The sequence below is a fragment of the Zingiber officinale genome, chromosome 3B (assembly GCF_018446385.1).
Source record: "Zingiber officinale cultivar Zhangliang chromosome 3B, Zo_v1.1, whole genome shotgun sequence".
In the NCBI taxonomy this organism is placed as follows: Eukaryota; Viridiplantae; Streptophyta; class Magnoliopsida; order Zingiberales; family Zingiberaceae; genus Zingiber; species Zingiber officinale.
The window spans coordinates 122,076,676-122,095,562 of NC_055991.1; the positions used below are offsets into that span (position 1 = coordinate 122,076,676).

An 18,887-nucleotide genomic window follows, 5' to 3' on the forward strand; every position below is an offset into this window, starting at 1 on the left:
AACAATCAAGCAAGTTTGAATTGAGAGCTTGATAGCATATAAATGAATCAAACTTGAACCAAGATTGAATTGAGAGCTCGATAATATTTAAACGAACCAAACTCAAACCAAACTTTAAACAAACTCTAGCTCATAAAAAATAAACCAAAACAAACTTGAATAATTATTTCAAAAGCTTAGTTCATTTTAAACTCGGTTCAATTATCTTATCAAACAAGCTTGAACACTTTAAAACTTGACTTTTATTTACAACACTAATGATCAAGCCAATGGCAACCAAACTGAACACAACAAAGTACAAATATGGAATGCACGACATGTATTCGGTAGTCAGCATAGCACGGTGAGAACAGTCCATGAAAGAAAATTTGAAAATATTGAGAGCCTAAGACATCAACAGCACGGCGCGAGAGAAACAAGAATTTTAGGAGAGAAAATTTATTTATTTTAATTTAAAAGAAAAAAGAAAAAGAATATTATATACAAATAAAAATAATTTAAAAATTAAATTTTAATCGCGTCAAATCTTTCATGTCAGATGTCACTCACGGAGGCGCATTGCTCATTGGATGCTTAAAGACCAGGCATTTATTACTTACGTACCAAGGGATTAATATACCGTGGCAAATTTAGTTTGGTAATGTAAGGGCCTGCAGAGCAGCCTTTTGACAATAAAGAAAATTAATGAGCTTGTTACTTTTAGGAAAGAGAACATGTTAAATAACTAACACTTAAAACTTAGGAATGATGCTATCAAGGCACCATATAGACAAACTGTAAAAGTTTAAGACCGTAAACATGCTATCAAACTCCATCCTGAAGTTTTGTTTCGACCAACCATATCGTGTATCAACCTACTGGCACAGCCATTATATTTTTCATCTTTATTATTGGGCTACTTAACAAAGATTATTTTGCTGATTAACTAGATATTAGGTATTTACTTCTGTTCATTTTTGGCAAACCAAACTAAACTATTGCATAGCCAAACAAAGTTGGTCGTGATGCTACGCAAGATAGAATCTTGTCACCTCTAAACAAACTCAGACACCATCACAATGAAATCAGTGCTATGAAAGAGAAAATCACACAACGCCATCCAAGTGCTTAGGGGTAATGATAAAAGATGCTCCAAAGCAATGTCGTAATGTGAATAATCTACAACCCGGATTCCATATCAACTAGCCCGCATGACACTTTTACTGGGTCCGCATCCTACTGTTCTCTGCTGCTCTCACTTGAAGAAAATATGGATGTGCCTGCACAGTATTATATATTAAGCATGTTACTGCAAATCTCACATTTATGACTTTTTTTCTAAAATATGTATATGCATATTGTGGTTGTTTGCTTGCCAGAGTTCAGGGCATCTATATCAATGAACATTGATAAAGCATTTGGCCGGTTCTTTCAGATCTCTGAAGTCTACTTCAAATTGAGGACACAGATGACCAAAAAGTTTTTTTTAAGAGAAATTCAGAGTATCCAAAACATGTCGATCCATTTTTAACTACCTTCTATAACTAAAGCTTCATTCTATATCATATTTCAGGGGGTGATGTCTTAAAATCATCTTAGCCCCAGGTATTTTGATGATACAAGGAAAGAACTGTAGTAAATGAACATAAATTCAGATGATACCATTGCTTCTCGTGCAGTGAGCCTATCCTGATGATCGTATCGCAGGAGTTTATCAAGAAAATCTATTGCCTGCACAGGTTTTTGCCAGCCATGACAGAGGACAATGTTGAATATACATATAGTTAGCAAAATTAAATTTGAAAACAGTAATTTTTATTCTTTCAGCAAATTTGAAGTGAACACAAATAGAAACCTCGGGAGAAACAAGGTGTTGATTGTCAGCATTAATGAATTTAGACCATGGTTTTCTGCTGTGCCTGAAGAAAGAAAAGCAAAAATATAAATTTGGGAAATATTAGAGCTTATGAACATTCCATCACAACTCACAAGTACCTCATACCTTCCAACGAGAGCATCAAGCTGTGGATCGAGCTCTAGCCGATACTTGTTTAGGTACACATTTAGTTCATCAGTACCAAGAACCTGGAAAAGAAGATGAATGAATATCCAATCATTATAAGTCTCCCGCAAAAGCATAGGGATGGTAATGGGTACCCTAACCATGAACCCGTGTGCAAGGGTGCATATTTAAGTAGTTATTTTCTTTTGATGGGTCAATGGTGATAGTATTGGTAATTTCTTGTTGTGTAGCTACATTTATGATAATTTAATGATTTTATTAGCAACTGACTAATATGCTGTCATTATATTTGTTAATCTTAATTAACAATAATTTTATACTTGGAAAGAATTCAATTACCCATTTATTTGGATACCCATGAACTACTCAACGCAATGGTAGCAGGTCATAGTATCAGTTTGGCTAAACAGATAGGCATAGACATTAGTTATTAGCACCTATGCAAGTATTAAGCAGCTAAGGCTACCGTTTAATTAGGAACAGTTTGAGTTTGTATGGCAAAATGCAGGCCGTAATATCAACTAAATCTCACAATGCACCACAACATTGTAAATTTATTAGTAATTGGCTATAAAATGACAAAATTTTAGGTCAGGTCAGTTTGATATCTTGCAAACTGAAGGGGAAAGAGAAATGACAGACTTTATTCTATTTCCATGTAATCTCATTCCAATGCCCCCATTATGGACTTCAATAAGATCCTATTTTCCAAAGGAAAAAAAAAACACTTTTAACCAATAAAGAACATAAACTTTGTGATCATCATTTGTATCTATGAAATCTTAGAAAAAATATTCTCATATAAACATCAATAAACACTTTATCTAAGAGATGTTAGAATAAAAACATTCCATGGCACAAAAATATGAAATCATCTCAACTGAGCATAAATAAAAACAAATATAAAAGTCATCAATCATACCAAAGATTCAAGCATAAAAACATATTATACAACTAAAGTCCATAAAACCATAAATATAGATAACGGCATACAAAATACAACAACAAAAACTAACATGAATTGAAAATATAGACCAACGCACAAACTAAAACTATTTTAACTCAGTAACCTGACCTCTCGTCTTCAATTCATTTGAAACGGATAAATCAAAGTGTCACAGGATTGACCTATTTTTAATTTATAGGTGTTATACTATGTGGATTTTCAATTTTAGTGCTGATTCAGATATCAATAGACCAAACACTGACTTCATTAAAGGTAGATCTTGTTACCTTAGCAATTTTGACAAGCTGATCATGATTGTCATGGCCATAGAAGAAAGGTTCTTTTCGAAATATCTGAAATCAAACAACAGAAGAACATCAATGTATTTGGCATTAGAAGATTGGGAAGCCTACAAGGAGACAGTATTTAGAAGTGCATTAATTCCCCAGCAGGTACACTCACCATTCCAGCAAACATGCAACCAAGACTCCACATGTCCAAAGAATAGTCATAATCTTGCAAGTCAACCAAGAGCTCAGGGCCCTTGAAATATCTGCGTACAAACCACACCCACAGTTGAATTTCATTCCAGAGAGTACATGACAATTTGGCATATTTAATAAAATAGATTTCATTACTATTTAAACAAATGGCTATAAAATAATACCATTGGACTTTGCTTCAGACAGCTTGCTGAATTACATTTATCAGCTAAATTATATTGACGATACTGCTTCACTGGAAACTCAAATATCTGGACGAAGAATATACTCCACCAAGTTTTTCTTTTTAAAATTAATTTCCATGACGAATGCAAAAAAATAATAATATAATTCTTTTAACACCAGAATTTCCCTGTAATTCTTATTCCTCTACCACTTTTTTTTAATTCCCGTAATAATGCTAAAATTATATTTATTGGTGACTTGGTGCGTGGAAGATTTAGGGCACTTCTATAGAAACTGACAGAAATCATCTGCAATAGCAAGTGAAAGATGAATAGCAGACAATTAAGCTTGGTTTATTCCTTACAGGGGTGAAGTATTTGGAAGATCTACTGAAGTAAAGATTTCTCCAACATCGACAAGTGGGGGAACACATTTTGCAGCAAGTACAAACAGAAAAACCAAACTATACCATCATGATGGTTCTTTTTTCCGAAAGGCCAACTTAAACAAGAAAATTAGTACATGTTGGTGCACTATGTGAATGAGGCGGAAAAGGTCAAAAGAAAAATTAAGAGAAATGACCAACATCAAGAATATTGATGAATCTCTCCGCAAATATACTGTGTTACTTAAAGTGGTGCCTATAGTATTTGACAAAAAGTTATCAGTACTGTGATTGAATACAAGTAAAGCAAAATACATGCTGATGATAAAGTGCAACGAGGGATAAGATCTTTATAACCTATCTCAAGCCCCCAGGGCGTAGCGCAGATGGTAGGCGTAGCGCAGATGGTGGGTGTGGCATCTTTGGCGTAATGGCTAGGGGTCGATTGTCAGGAACTGATGACCTGGGGTTAACCCCACCATGCGCCTATGTCTAGGGCTGTAAACAAGCTGAGTCGAGCTGGGCTTTGGGGTGTTCAAGCTTGTTTGATAAGGTAACCGAGACGAGCTTAAAATGAACCAAGCTTTTAAAATGATTGTTCAAACTTGGCTTGGTTTATTTTTTATGAGCTTAAGCTTGTTTGAAGCTTGGCTTGAGCTTGGCTTATTTAGATGTTACCGAACTCTCAATTGAAGCTTGACTTGAGCTTGATTCAAGCTTGGTTTGTTTAGATGTTATCGAACTCTCAATTCAAGATTGTTTGATTGTTTGAAAACTTTAGTTGTTTGATTGTTTATTGAGCTTGATAATTTAAACTTATTTGTTTGTTTTGTTTTATTTTATTTTATTATTTATTTAGCATATTGAAAAGAGTTTTGTTAATGAATATGGTTCGTGAACATTATTCACGAACGTTGTTCACGAACATTAACGAGCTGAACTCATATGTGTTCAAGCTTGTTTGTTTAGTTTAACGAGTTGTTCAAGCTTGTTTATTTAATTAATCTTGTGTATATTGAACGAACATAAACAAGCTCTTACCAAGCCAAACACCAAGCTTGTTCACGAACGCTTGGTTCATTTATAGCCCTACCTATGGCCTGTGTACCTGCATGTACCTCCCTCCATATCCGTAGGGCCGGCACTAGGAGGGCCGCTAAGGTAGCGGATCAACCCTTTTTTTTTATAACCTATCTCAAACAATTGAATTGCTGACATAGTTTGGCAATGATAATGATTAAAATCTATATAATATTGCTGTAATCCCACTGGATTACACTAGCCACCTTGCTTGGTTGTGCATGCACATCTACAGCTGATGTTGTCTAATCCAGGCATTGATAGGCAATCACCCAAATGAATAGTGCATATGTAGTACGTGAGAGGGACATGTGCAATACAAGTTTTATATATATATATATATATATATATAGCTTGTCACTTGCAAAAGTGTTTGTTTAACTTACAAGCTACCCAATAGTGTAATTTAGGTTCTTAAATCTATTTAGTTCAATCCACAAAGGTGCAAATTATACAAAATAGGTTTTTTCTTCTTTTTTCCACAACATATGTAGGCATATACACCATGCAATCCTCTTCCAAATCTGCCAAGGCAACTGCATAGCTGCTAAGTGGTCCTTCACAAAATCATGTGTCTAATCCAGTCAGGCAGATATGCCACTGTACTGACATCCAAACTTCAAAAAGGCCGACATTAATCTATTACTGAATGTAACTTCATCATCCCATTCTAATAGATTGAATATTAAAGGGTTTATTTCAGGATATCTAACAATAGACAATTGAAAAACTCGTGAAGTTCATAGCATGACATACCTTGAAGCTACACGAACATTGTACTCCTTGCCAGGATGATAGAATTCAGCAAGTCCCCAGTCTATCAACCGGAGCTTCCGGAGCTCGTGGTCTATCATAACATTATGAGGCTTGACATCTCGATGCATAATTCCCTGAGAATGGCAGTAATCCATTGCCTGGAAGTGCAGGAAAGTTATAAATGAACAGAGCAATATGAAACACATTAGAGGAAATTATTTTGTGGTAATTTCAAAAAGAGAGAACAAATAATAACTCGATACAACGAGTTTAGTTGGGCAGGACAGCATAATGGCCAATCAAATCCATCTTTAAGGATTAAAAAAACTGTAAGAGTAAAATAACAGTTGCAGCTGAAATAGCAATATTTCATCATGGGTCCCAAATTTTAACAAGTAGAAATTATCGCATCAACATCATTCCAAATGTATTTATGAAGAAAACTACATTTCATACATACATTCTACAATGGGATTTGAAAGCAACAAAAAAAAAATCCAAATCTGATAGTTTTTTAAGAACTTTCTCCAACTATTTCACTCTCTTGTTAAGTGATAACCTCCTATACCCATTCATCCTCAGTTTTTTTGTAAGCATCACAACAAATCATAAATTTGAGGCCATATCTCAATGTAAAAAAGAAAATTACAAAGAAAACCAAAACAAAGTCACCACCTATACTGCTGCCACTCCTTCCAATAAATTTGCCAACCTTTTAAATACATATAATTTTCTCTATTATTGATCAAATCCTCAAATAGTCTAGGGAAACAAGCAGACAATATAGCAACCCATGCCAATAGATGGGGAAAATTAATATTCTAATTAGTTATCTGATAGAGAGGTTTACAATTTAGTAAACGTTGAATGTCATACTAATGGCACAAAACATGTGAAAACATAAGGCATTTTGGATTTCAAATATTATTATAATTTGTTGAAAGTTTTAATGTTGTCTAAGTTCTTTAAAATTTTATAGTGTTATACTTCCAGGAAATTTGTTAGAACATTTTAAAAGTTCTTTAATTTTTTATAAAAAACGATTAGAGATTTATTTGGGATGAACTAAATCATTATTTTATAGAAAAAGGAGTTGTGCTCTCAGTCAATAAAAACCTCACTTGACACCTTTAGAGGACCAACAACAAGACCTAGACTATAAAATCCTCACTTGTTAGATCTAGGAAAATTGTTAGAGCATATTAAATCTTTAGTTTTTTTTATTAAAAGTCAATTACAGATGTATTTGGGATGAATTGAATCGTTATTTTATTAAAAAAATGAGTTGTACTATCAATCTATGAAATCCGCACTTGACTACTTTAGAGAACATGATCTAGACTTAGGCTAATAAAGTATAACTAGTTCATGTTTCTTAGAAATTACAAAAAGAGAGAATTGAACAGAAGTAACATCATAAACTAAGAATGCAAGACTCTGATTGTAATATTGAGAAATCAATTAAAATTCAAATTAGCATGTGTACTTTTTTAATTATTCATGTTTAGAAAGCTCGTCAACCTATAGAGTTTTCTAGTGTGCTGATACAAGAGGCACATAGCAATACTAGAAACAAATTTATACATGTCAGCATTGTTATAAATTATTATAAAGTACATAATGATATGATGAATTCTCATCTTGCATTCACGAACTCAAATTGTTCCATATTATATACTTTTAAAAGCATCCATGTTTAATGGCATTGGGAAGAGCTGATCATAATGCATGTTTATTTATAATGTTGGCTTATTTAACCACAAGTTCATATTTTAAATTAGATAGTAATTTGCTATACGAAATTCAATTCTTCAACCTTTTATGTAAACTTTTTCAGGGTTATGTTCTAAGTATTGTGAAAACATGGTCATCATCCTTGCGCTCCTTTTTATTTATTAGAAAGGGACGACCAAAACAAAAAGAGACAAAATCAAGACTAAAAAAAAGACTAGTGCATCAACTTCTTACTCACTGGAAAGGTTGTCCAAGAAAGGATAACAATAAAAACTTTAATAGACTTCATAAGGTCATGTTACTTATGCGTGGAATCCATTGAAGACAATGCCAACAATTTACCTGGAGTCAAATTCTCCAAGGTCGAGAAGAATAATGCAATAGGGATTTTCAAAATCCTATTTTAAAATGATAAAAATTCAAAGTTTTTAAATTGTTTAAAATTTTATTGTTTGTTATATGTCTATGAAATTTGTTGGAGACCAAATCAGCCCAGCTCAATTAGTTGGGAGCACGTTGGCTGATGATAATAGCCTCATAATTACATGAGGAAATTTTTGTGTTCCCTTTGCAACAACAAATCAAATTACATTCCTTTTGACCAGAAAATAAGTTGGTGGTAGAATATTTATCTCCACAACTTACAAAATGCATTGTTTTAAGATATTTTGTCCATCCATCATAAATTGTTATTGAGAGACTAATACAAGAGAAATGCATAATATCTTCTGTCTAAAAACATGTAAAAAATATGTAAGTCGGTCATATATTACAAGAGGGCTAAAAGCAAACCTTGAGTAGTTCATAAATGTAGTATCGTATGTCATAATCTGTCAATGTAGGATATAACACTTTGAAGTCAGTGCTATTGACATATTCAAATATCAAGCTTGGAGTTTTTGAGTGTTGATCCCTGACAATGTCGTAAAGTTTGACAATATTTGGACCACCACAAAGGTTCTGGAGAATTTTAATCTCTCTCTTTATCTGCATAATAGAGGAAACAGCATTCATCTTTGTAAGAAAAAATACAAAAACCTATAAACAATAAGCACAAACCCCATTGAATATTCTTAAGAAAAAAACAAGCCATGAAAGGATACAACATCAAAATGTAAGAATATAACAAGAACAATATTTGATTGAGCGCTTCATCGAGAATGATGTTCACAAGGTCAGCGAAAGATTAATAATTAGCCATCCATGCTGACCAAGAGACAATACAAGTACACTAAACAGAACATCCTATACAGTATTCATAGAGAATACAAATACACTAAGAGAGGCAGTAATATCCTAATTTGTTACTTGTGAAAAAGGATAGTTTACTCAGAACAGAGTAGTTGAAGACATACTCAAAATAGTCAAATATAGTTGATTCTCCAGGAGGTTAGACCATGAAGCAAGACAAAAAAAACGTGAAATGGAGAATACGGGAGGTTACACTGTTTTCCAATTTATCTTTTTTTGAATAATAAACAAGTGTTTTTCAATCAAAATATGCAGCAAGGAAGATCAACATATTAGAAAGATAAGAAGTGAGCGAGAATATTTCATAATTGAGAAGCATTCTTTTACTTATAATTGGTTCCATTGTCTTTATGTGTTTTACAAGAATCATGTAGTCCCTCTTTCTCCAGGCCATGCATCCTGTGAGTTTGATGGATTGATGTCTGGGATGTAAGCAAGCACAATTCCTTTAGGAAATATTTCCAAGAAGATAGATTAAGGCTCTGTTTACTCCAAGATATGGATTGAGGAAGGAAAGGAATCCAAGGTGGAAAAAAAACCCTAGGGAAAAGGAAGAGGAAAAAAAAGAAAGGAACAGAGGAAGGAAGAGGATGGAAAAGAAAAAATAAGCTCAAGCTGCATGCAAGGTTGGCCATGCCCGTGAGCGAGGTTGTCTGCGACGCAAGGCCGCACTAGGCAACCGTGCAGTGCTGCCCATGGCTCCCAACCGCATGAGGCAACCGCACAGTGCCGCCCGCGATGAGAGGCGAGGCCACCCGTGGCTCACGGCTGCCTGAGGTCGAAGTTGAGAGAGATTTGACTGGGAAGCAAGACAAGTGAGGAAGGAAAGTTGTGTTCAGTTCGATTTGGACGGATAAAAAAATATCCAAATAATATCCACGGATAGATTCTTAAATCTGTCTGCACATTATTTTATAATAAGGAAATAACAGAAAGGATAAGTAGTCCATTCTTTTTCACGAAATAAACAAGAGAAAACTTTCCACAGAAAACTTTCAGGGGATTTTATTTCCCTTCTCCCAAGTAAACAGGAGTTAAGACGATGTAGTTCAAGTGTTTAAACATCATTAGCATACAAGGTCACTGAAGGCAATGGAGGTTCAATTTCAATCCTAATTTGTGAGGGTAGCAATTTTCGAGTAGCCACACCTAGCTGACCCACTTATGCTTGCAAACATAGTAATTGATTTCAAACAAGATTTGGGTAGAGATATTAGATAAACAAATCAGACTTGAATCTAGTTTGAGTTTGGTTCATTCACAGGTACATGCAGATTACATTAGACTAAAGATATGCATCATGTTTGGATTAGGGTTAAAAATGTGGGAAATTAATCAAGTTCCTATTCAAACAGGAACAAATTGATGAGCTCTTATACTTGGGAGTCTTCATCTACCCCCTTTATCCGACACTTGGACACCAACATTCTAAGCGGACAGTCTAACTTTTCTTTTGGCCATGTGTAAATACCTTCAGAAATAGCATTCACCAGGTACCCTATGTGTTTCCATCCATACCCCATCCAACTTTCTCTTTGACGAACCTAACTTTAGGCATACATTAAATTTGATAACATATAAGCACCCTATCAAGCATCTATGTATCTTCCCGTGTTCTAAAAATCGGCCTAGGCGGCCGCCAAGGCACTAGGCGCCAGCCAGCCGCACCAAAAACATGCCTGGCCAGCTTAGGCGGCCTTGGTGCATAGGCGGGGTTAGGTGGCCCTAGACACCAACTAATCGATTGAATCGTCTAGGCCCTGCAGAAATAGTGCAAAGTTTTCATGATTTTTTTTAGTTTGGGCTTTTAAATTTAAAACCCAATTAAAAAAAGTTGTAATGTAATTTTTTTTTTCTTCTGTGTTGGGCTTTAAGTTTTATAAGGCCTAAACTTTGGTCCAACAAGAAAATCGATTTGTTGGCTTGTCCTAGCGGCTAGCACCAAACTTCATCTTCAAAGCGAATGAAGAAGCTCATATTTTAGAGAAATCAAAGAGTTAAAAGGCTAGAGAAATTGATTTGAAGAAAAATTTGTTGTTTGATTTTTCCTCAACTGAGTGACTTGAAAGGGATTGAATTGAAGGTTGGTCAAAACCTCATCCTTTAAAAACGTCATTTCATCAAACACTCACAATATTTATTAAAGTTGAAAAGTAATTTGTTTTCATTTTGATACTTACAAATTGAAAGATAATTTACTTTAATTATTATGTAATTTATACTGATACCGTGGAATCCGCCTAACAGCGCCTAGTCCCCGCTTAGGCGGTCTAGGCGCTAGGCGCTAGGCGCTAGTCTAGCACCCGACTAGCGCCTAGCAAATTTTAGAACCTTGGTATCTTCTTTTCCTTAACGATTAGTATGTGAGAAACTAGATTCTATGCTTTGAAAGTAAAATTAGGTTTACTGTTAACCCTAAAAGAAAGTCCATATACAAAAGTGAAACTTGATGCTATACATAATAAAAAAGTTAGCACACTGAAGGACATATCAATACCTTCTTTTTCTTCACAGGCTTTAGGATCTTGATAATGCACTTCTCATTATTTGTTACATTTATACCTTCAAAGACTTCACTATACTTTCCTCTTCCAACTTTCCGCACAACCTCATAATCATCTTGATTCCTGAAAAAATAAGCTTTGGAACCTTGTAAAGCATATTTCTTCATTTTCAAGTGAATAAAAAAAGTACATCTTATTCTTATTGGTAAATAATGTTTGAAAATAATAAATAGATATCATTCAGTAGGGACCACATGCATATATAATATGCAAGCACATATATGGCAGACATATTAGCCAAACTTCTCACAGATATCACAGTTGTATCTCTCATCAACAGAATCAAGCAATGATTCTTTAATTTCTATTGTAAAGAAAAAAATGATCTAGATTTTCTCCTTTATTGAAATATTCATTAGCACTTGAAGATTAAGCAGCTAGACTCAGCCTCAGTTAAATTTAAATCTCTTTCATGCTGAACCATCAAATGAATATTCCATTAATCAGTATCTTTTCAAAGAATATTTTCCTTCTCATTATGTTGAATTTTTGCAACTGGACTGAATTGCTGTACTAGATTAATGGAATTTTCAAAGATTTATGATGATGGTTGAACGAATAAACTAAGTTGGTCTAGTTGACCCAAATTGAGGATTAAAATAATGTGCTAATCCAATGTCTATGGAGTATTGAATATGAATTAACATATGCAACAAAATGAACCACTTTGAAAAAATGCTGGTAACAAACAAAGTGCAGATCCTGACACAATAACAGACTAAGTTGGCAGCCACTAATACAGAAGCAATAATTAGAAGATCGGTAGACAAAATATGTGAAGGTACTCAACGGTTAACTGAAGGGGAAACAAGGTGTTTGAAGATTCAACCATGTCTATCAGTGATAGTTCTTGTTAAGGATTTGTTCAGAGATCACAACACTGGTTTGCACAAGTCATATGTGGTGTAAACAAGATGAGCCCATGGAAACATATAGACAATGCTTGGAAGAAATAAATTGCAAAGTATTCAAGCACCAGAGAAGTGAGGCTTGAAAAGAAGTCAATTCAAACGATCGATCATTACTCATCAGCTAGATTGCCCAGATTTGGCACCACTGGTTAGTCGTATATCCTCTCTAAGTCGTGTCTATGTAACCAAATCAGACATGCAGTCAGTGTAAGGAACACGTCTGCTACGGTAATTTTCATATTTCTATTTTGAGATCCTAAAAACCTCGACTGCTGCTCCTGTATCCCCTTTTTTACTTATCATTAACATAAAATCGACAAAAAAAAAACAAACTAATCCATGAGCAAAGCACGGGAGAAGCAAATAGACGCGGAGCCAATGGATCGCTCGCTGATCCCCAATCTGTACAGAAACTAGAAAAAAAAAACCTAAAATGGATCAAGGTGATCGACGCCTAATCCAGCCCTAGGGCTGGGGAAAAGGAACTCTTACCCCCACTGGACGGTGAGCGATTCGTAATCCCAGTACTCCTTGGGCCGGAGAACGTTAACATCGGTGTACACCCGGGACTTCGACATGGTGGAGCCTCCTCCCGCGAGATCCAGACGATCGCAGCGGCAAGAAGCAATGAGAGGAGCGTGAAAGCACAGCGGAGGAGGGGAGGATTGACAGCCAGAGCAAGCGGCAAAGGCAAAGAGACCGGTTCTTTCAGGCTCGTCCGGATTGCTTATATGGGCCGGTTCGGCCCACGGAATATACAGAAGGAGTCCAAAGCTGGTGGGACACCCTTCGGCTTAAAGTTGAGATTCCGATCCCGAGTCGAAAGGGCATCATCCGTGATTATGGACAGCGCAGCTCTAGTCACCCATGTTTGACTCTTTGAAAATTCTTTTATTATGATATTCATACCACGTAAAAAATAAAAAAATTTATATATTTTTTTATTAAAAAATCTTTTAACAATTTTTTTTAATGAACCCACCTTTTCTCACAAATTATTTTTATTTACTATTTTATTATTTTTAAAAAACTAAACTAAAAAAAAAAAAGAGAAGAAATAGATCTATGAATATGGTGCAGCTTTTTATCAAAATAAAGGGAGCTCCTCTATAAACAAAAAAGCTTCTTCTCTTTGGCCATAGTAGTAATTGGAGCTCTCAAAGAGCTTCCATAGTGACGGCTATAAGAGCATTCATAGTGGTTAGAGCCCATTAAGAATTCTTTCATTGTCACGTCTACCAATGGCGGATCGACTGGAGGGTTGAGGGAGGCTTCAGCCCCCCCCCCCCCCAGCGTGGTTGTCATCCATTGGACATTGTCAGATGACAAGAAAATTTCCGAGCGACACAAGAGGATGAGGAGGCTTCAGCCTCCCCCCACTTGGACGCCACCCACGACGCTTGCTGCTAGTGCTGGTGTAAGCGCGGTGCCGCAGTGCGCCGTGCACTGGTGCGGCGGTGCCATTGCGGGCTTGCGGCGCTGCTTGCCTGTGCCATTGTGCGTCTGTGCGGTGCGTGTAGTGCGGGTGCCGGAGAAGAACGAGACGTTTTTTTTTCATATTCTTAGCATCTTTAATTAAATAATATATAACTTAGTAAGCAGACCCAACGTTAAATAAATGAAATAATAATAAAAAAGTAAAAACATTAAACACGACCTCTACCTTTTATTTTCTTTAATTCTTTGTCGGTTTGCCCTCTTCGCTTCTGCTTCACAGAACGATGGTGGAAACCCTAAATCCCTAACCTCTTCCTCTCCCACTCCAATTCTCCTCCAAGGCTCCAATCCTCCAACCAAGTCTCCAAGTGTTGTAGTCGGTGCCTCTGAGCCTCGGTTGAGTTGCGGACCCGCGGTCTCGCTCGCGAACAGCCAAGCGACAAGCAGCGACAGTAGTCTCCATTCTCCAACCGGCAACCGGCAACTGAATCTCTAAGGCTCCAAGCTCCAACGTCATTTCTCCAAAAGGTTTGAACTTAGATTTGTTGTGTTTTATTTTTTTTTATAATTTGATTTTTTTTTTTTTTTTTTTGGAAATGTAGAGAATACCATTTTACCATTGAAGTTTAGTTTTCTATTAGATTGGTAGTTTTCCATTATTATTTGATTTTCTTTGTAAAATGTACAGGATTGCATTTGTAGTTTAGTTTTCCATTACTATTCTATTATATTGGTACTTGGTAGTGGTAGTTTATTAAACTTTTAGTTCAATATATATTTTTGCATTACATAATTTATTTTTAGTTATTTATTTGTGTAGGATATGGAGAGATTTTTTAAACGAACTTGTAGTTCCGGCTCTGGCTCCTCTAATGAGTCGAATGTTATTGAACAAGTGGAAAATCAATATCGTGTAGAATTAAATTTGGATGATATTGTTAGTGATCCGGGATTACGAAAACCAATTGAAAATTTTGATATTGTTATTCGAGATCAAGCTCGAAGAGAGTATGTGCTCCGAGGGCCTTGTCAACCAAATGGTCATGTGTATCCGAAAATAACTTTTGGTAATCAAGAAAGAAGTTTTCAAGGAACTTGGTATAAAAAATATACATGACTAGAGTATAGCATATCAAAAGATGCTGCATTTTGTTTTTGGTGTTATCTTTTCAAATCGTTAAATAAAGAAAATGTAGATAATGCCTTTATAAAAGATGGATACAACAATTAGAAAAGGGCATTAGAAAGATTCAATCGTCATATGGGGACTGTGAATAGCTGTCACAATGAAGCTAGAATACAATTTGAGACTTTTCAAGATCAAAGACATAGTGTGGGGAATATTTTACGAGTACATAGTCGCGATATGGAAATTAATTATCGTACTCGTTTAACAGCAATGTTGGATGTGACACGCTTTCTATTGAAGCAAGGGTTACCTTTTCGAGGACACGATGAGTCAACTAGTTCTCAAATAGAGATAATTTTCTTGAGTTGCTTGAATGGTATAACCAACGAAATGAAGAGGTTTCTAAAGTTATAAAACAAAATGCTCCTGCAAACAACCAATTGACTTCCCCAAAAATTCAAAAGGATTTAACATGTGCTTGTGCTTCAGAGATCACACTTGCTATAATCAATGATATTGGAGATAATTCTTTCCTTTGATGGTTGATGAGGCTCGGGACAGTTCAGTGAAGGAGCATATGAGAGTTGTTTTGAGGTATGTGAATAAAGAAGGATGTGTGATTGAATGACTTCTTGCGGTTGTGCATGTGCCTGACACTAGTTCTCATTCTTTGAAAATGGTCATTGATGCTTTATTTATGCAACATGGTTTATCATTATCTAGATTGAGAGGCCAAGGATATGATGGAGCTTCAAATATGCATGGTGAGTTTAATGGATTGAAATCCCTGATACTACAAGAAAATCCATTTGCAATGTATGTTCATTGTAGGGGTGGGATCGGGTCGGGACCCGTCCCGTAACCCCCTTACCCAATACCCGTCTCGATAAGAATTGGGATTTTTTTTTCTCCCGATCCGGTACCCGAAAAGTGTCAGGACTCGAATGTTCGGGATCCCGAATATTCAGGATCGGGTAGGGACCCGTAAGAATATCCCCAAAAATATTTTTTTTAAAAAAAATCTATGGAGACTCGAACAATTTTTTAGTACGATACAAATAAATTAAAACGATTTCATGGTACATAACCATTAAAAACTAAAGTATCTTCCTAGGACATCATAAATATATTAAAACTAATAAAAAAAACTACAACTACTACTTAGTTTATACTTTATACCTAATACAAGAAAATCCAAAAATAAAAGTTATCATGTTAGTCATTGTATCAATAATGAATTGATGATATGGTGACTTTAGTCCTTAGAAATGCTTGGATTCAACCTACAGAAAAAAGATAACAAAAATTATTCTTTATATCATTTTATCAGTTTTCATATGCTAAAATAAACTAACTGACTATCTTTGTAACACCCGAAAATTCTCAAATAAATTTTAGAAATATTCTATTATTTTTATGGAATTTTAGAATATTTTTATGGAATTTTTGGAATAACGAAAGTAGCAAAATTAAATAAAAACGTAAAATACCCTAAGCAGGAATTGAACCCATATCATTTTATCAGTTTTCATATGCTAAAATAAACTAACTGACTATCTTTGTAACACCCGAAAATTCTCAAATAAATTTTAGAAATATTCTATTATTTTTCTGGAATTTTAGAATATTTTTATGGAATTTTTGGAATAACGGAAGTAGCAAAATTAAATAAAAACGTAAAATACCCTAAGCAGGAATTGAACCCGCAACCTATTAGTCCCTACAACTTATAGCATGACTTTAGTAACCAGGTGGCCCCAGCAGGGGTGTGCTAAAAGAAGATGAGAGAAATTATAGTTATGGGTTAGTTGGGTCGTATTAATCACTTAATGTAAATAGAGAATTTAAGTGAGGACTTATTATTTTGGATCGGCAACTCTTCCTCACCCTCACCCTCCATCGCCGCCCTCTCCCTCTTCCTCACCCTCTCGGCACACCAAGCCCCAAGAGACCTAGGGTTCCATCCCTAGGGTCGTAGGAACACCTTCCAGCGACAACTCCGATACGAGGACGCTCCTCCCCACGAGAAGAACACGTAGACACAAGAAGATCGCCGAAGAGATCTTCTTCTCCGGAAATCTAGCAATCAGAATTGTAAGAAACCTAGCGCAGGAAGTAAGTAACCCCTCACCTACAGTATAAGTAGTTAATCATATGTTTTTATGTTTTTAGTTCAGCCAAATGCAGATTTTTCGGCACGTAGGGTGTATTTGACCCTCCTCGCAAGTTTAGGGTTTATTTGAGCACCTCTAGATGGGCCAGACACATTTCCCTCTCCAGTTTTGGGGTTTTAGACGCTGTCGGGTGCCTAGAGGTGGTTCCCTAATAGAGAGGAGAGATAGAGCACACAAGTGTTCGATAAAATGACTAGTATAGTTAAATGCTACAATAGGCATTTTAATAGCTCAGTTAAATGCCATAGAAACATTTTAAATAGTATGCTTAGTCTTGCTTCAGTTTATATGGGACTACGGTCCAATGGGTCAGCTCCCACAGTTGTCCCTAGGTTCAGATAACCTAGCTCTAGGTTCAGATAACCTAGTAAGAGCAAGATAAGATAAATTAGCTTATGAATCAGTATTTTACTTTTATCAGTGGCACTGTGCTGGACTCTTAGTTGTCCTTGGGTTGGGCTCCCATAGTCGTCCCTAGGTTTAGATAACCTAGTAAACCCTACTAGATTCGGGACTAGCTACCTCGGGCTTAGTTAGGGATGCGCGCATAGTAAGTACAATTGCCAGGCCCATCAGCAGCATGATTATTATTTTTTATCTATTATGAAAAATAGTTTTCAAAACTTCACAATTCAGTTATGTGAATGTAGTTCAGATTCAGCATTAGCCTAGCATCAGTTTAGCTTAGTTTATGTATCCGTTCAGTTTTCCTTAGTGATACAACAAGATAGTTCTATGATCAGTATTTGATTGTCATGACTCATATATTAGTATGCCATGTTTTAGCATTTTCCAGTGTGAATATCAGCATGTGTTTCAAATAACATCTTTTAAAAGTATGATTTCATCGAATGCATGTTTTGTGAGGTAGATGGTTCTTACTAAGCTCCCAAGCTTATAGTTTCCTTTTCCTTATACTGCAGATACAGGTAAAGGGAAGATGGGTTAGCGGAGGCTGGAGGCCAATGTGTCAAGATGTGTGTGAGAAGGAACTTGGAATAAAGACTCTTAGGGACTAGCAAGTTTAAAGAATTAGAACTTCTTATATTCTTATTATTCCACACCTTTAGAATGTTTAATTGTCATGAATTGTGAAAGTATGCACCATGCTACGCCTAGACTACTAGTTACTTTGATGTCAGTTAATAAACCATGAACGATGACAGTAATGGCATGCCTAGGGAGCTTATGATGTTTTTAAGTTGATACATTTGTATTGTATATGGATTAGTGGTGGAAGGCAGCAGAAATCGCAGAAATCAGAGCTCCAATCGATCAGCCGATCAATTGGAGGGTCCTCAATCGATCAGCCGATCGATTGGGGAGTGATTTTTCCGCGTACAGAGAGATGATGAATCGATCAGCTGATCGATTGGCCATGGATCGATCAGCCGATCGATCAGGAAATAAATTCCGCGAACAGAGAGCTGCTGAATCGATTGGCCAGGCTGGATCGATCGACCGATCGATTCAAAAAAGACCTCCGTGCACATAAGCACGTTGGATCAATCAATGGAAGCCTTTCAATCGATCGAGTCTCAGCTTCAATCGATTAGGAAGTCTGATTTCAGCTGGAAACGTCTGATTTCAGCTCCTTGATCAAACGGAAAGTTTAGATTCCCTCCTTTAGCATATGTACAACAATGAAATGGTATTTTGAACATGAATTCTAGATTTTATAGCAATTAGCAGAGATTTTAATTAGTTCAGCTTTCCGCACATTAAACTTCAGTGATAGACACAGAATAGTTTAGCAACCGTAACCCCCGGCCTTACAGTTTAGTCAGTAGAAGGTGGGTCGTTACAATCTTCTTCACACATTGCCAATAAATTATTTAGAAACAAAATTA

The 18,887-nt window shown here is 35.8% G+C and overlaps 1 protein-coding gene across 1 annotated transcript; it reads right to left on the reverse strand.

Annotated features, from left to right (window-relative positions):
- Positions 1-899: 899 nt before the first annotated feature.
- Positions 900-13,007, reverse strand: LOC121967525 (casein kinase II subunit alpha-2-like). Its single transcript, XM_042517817.1, has 10 exons — positions 12,790-13,007; positions 11,320-11,449; positions 8,364-8,558; positions 5,838-5,995; positions 3,411-3,501; positions 3,236-3,301; positions 1,982-2,064; positions 1,835-1,898; positions 1,642-1,710; positions 900-1,259 (listed from the first exon to the last, which is right to left on the reverse strand). Exons 1-10 carry the CDS (start codon positions 12,873-12,875, stop codon positions 1,200-1,202), a joined length of 1,002 nt encoding a protein of 333 aa, XP_042373751.1. The 5' UTR covers positions 12,876-13,007; the 3' UTR covers positions 900-1,199.
- Positions 13,008-18,887: the final 5,880 nt, after the last annotated feature.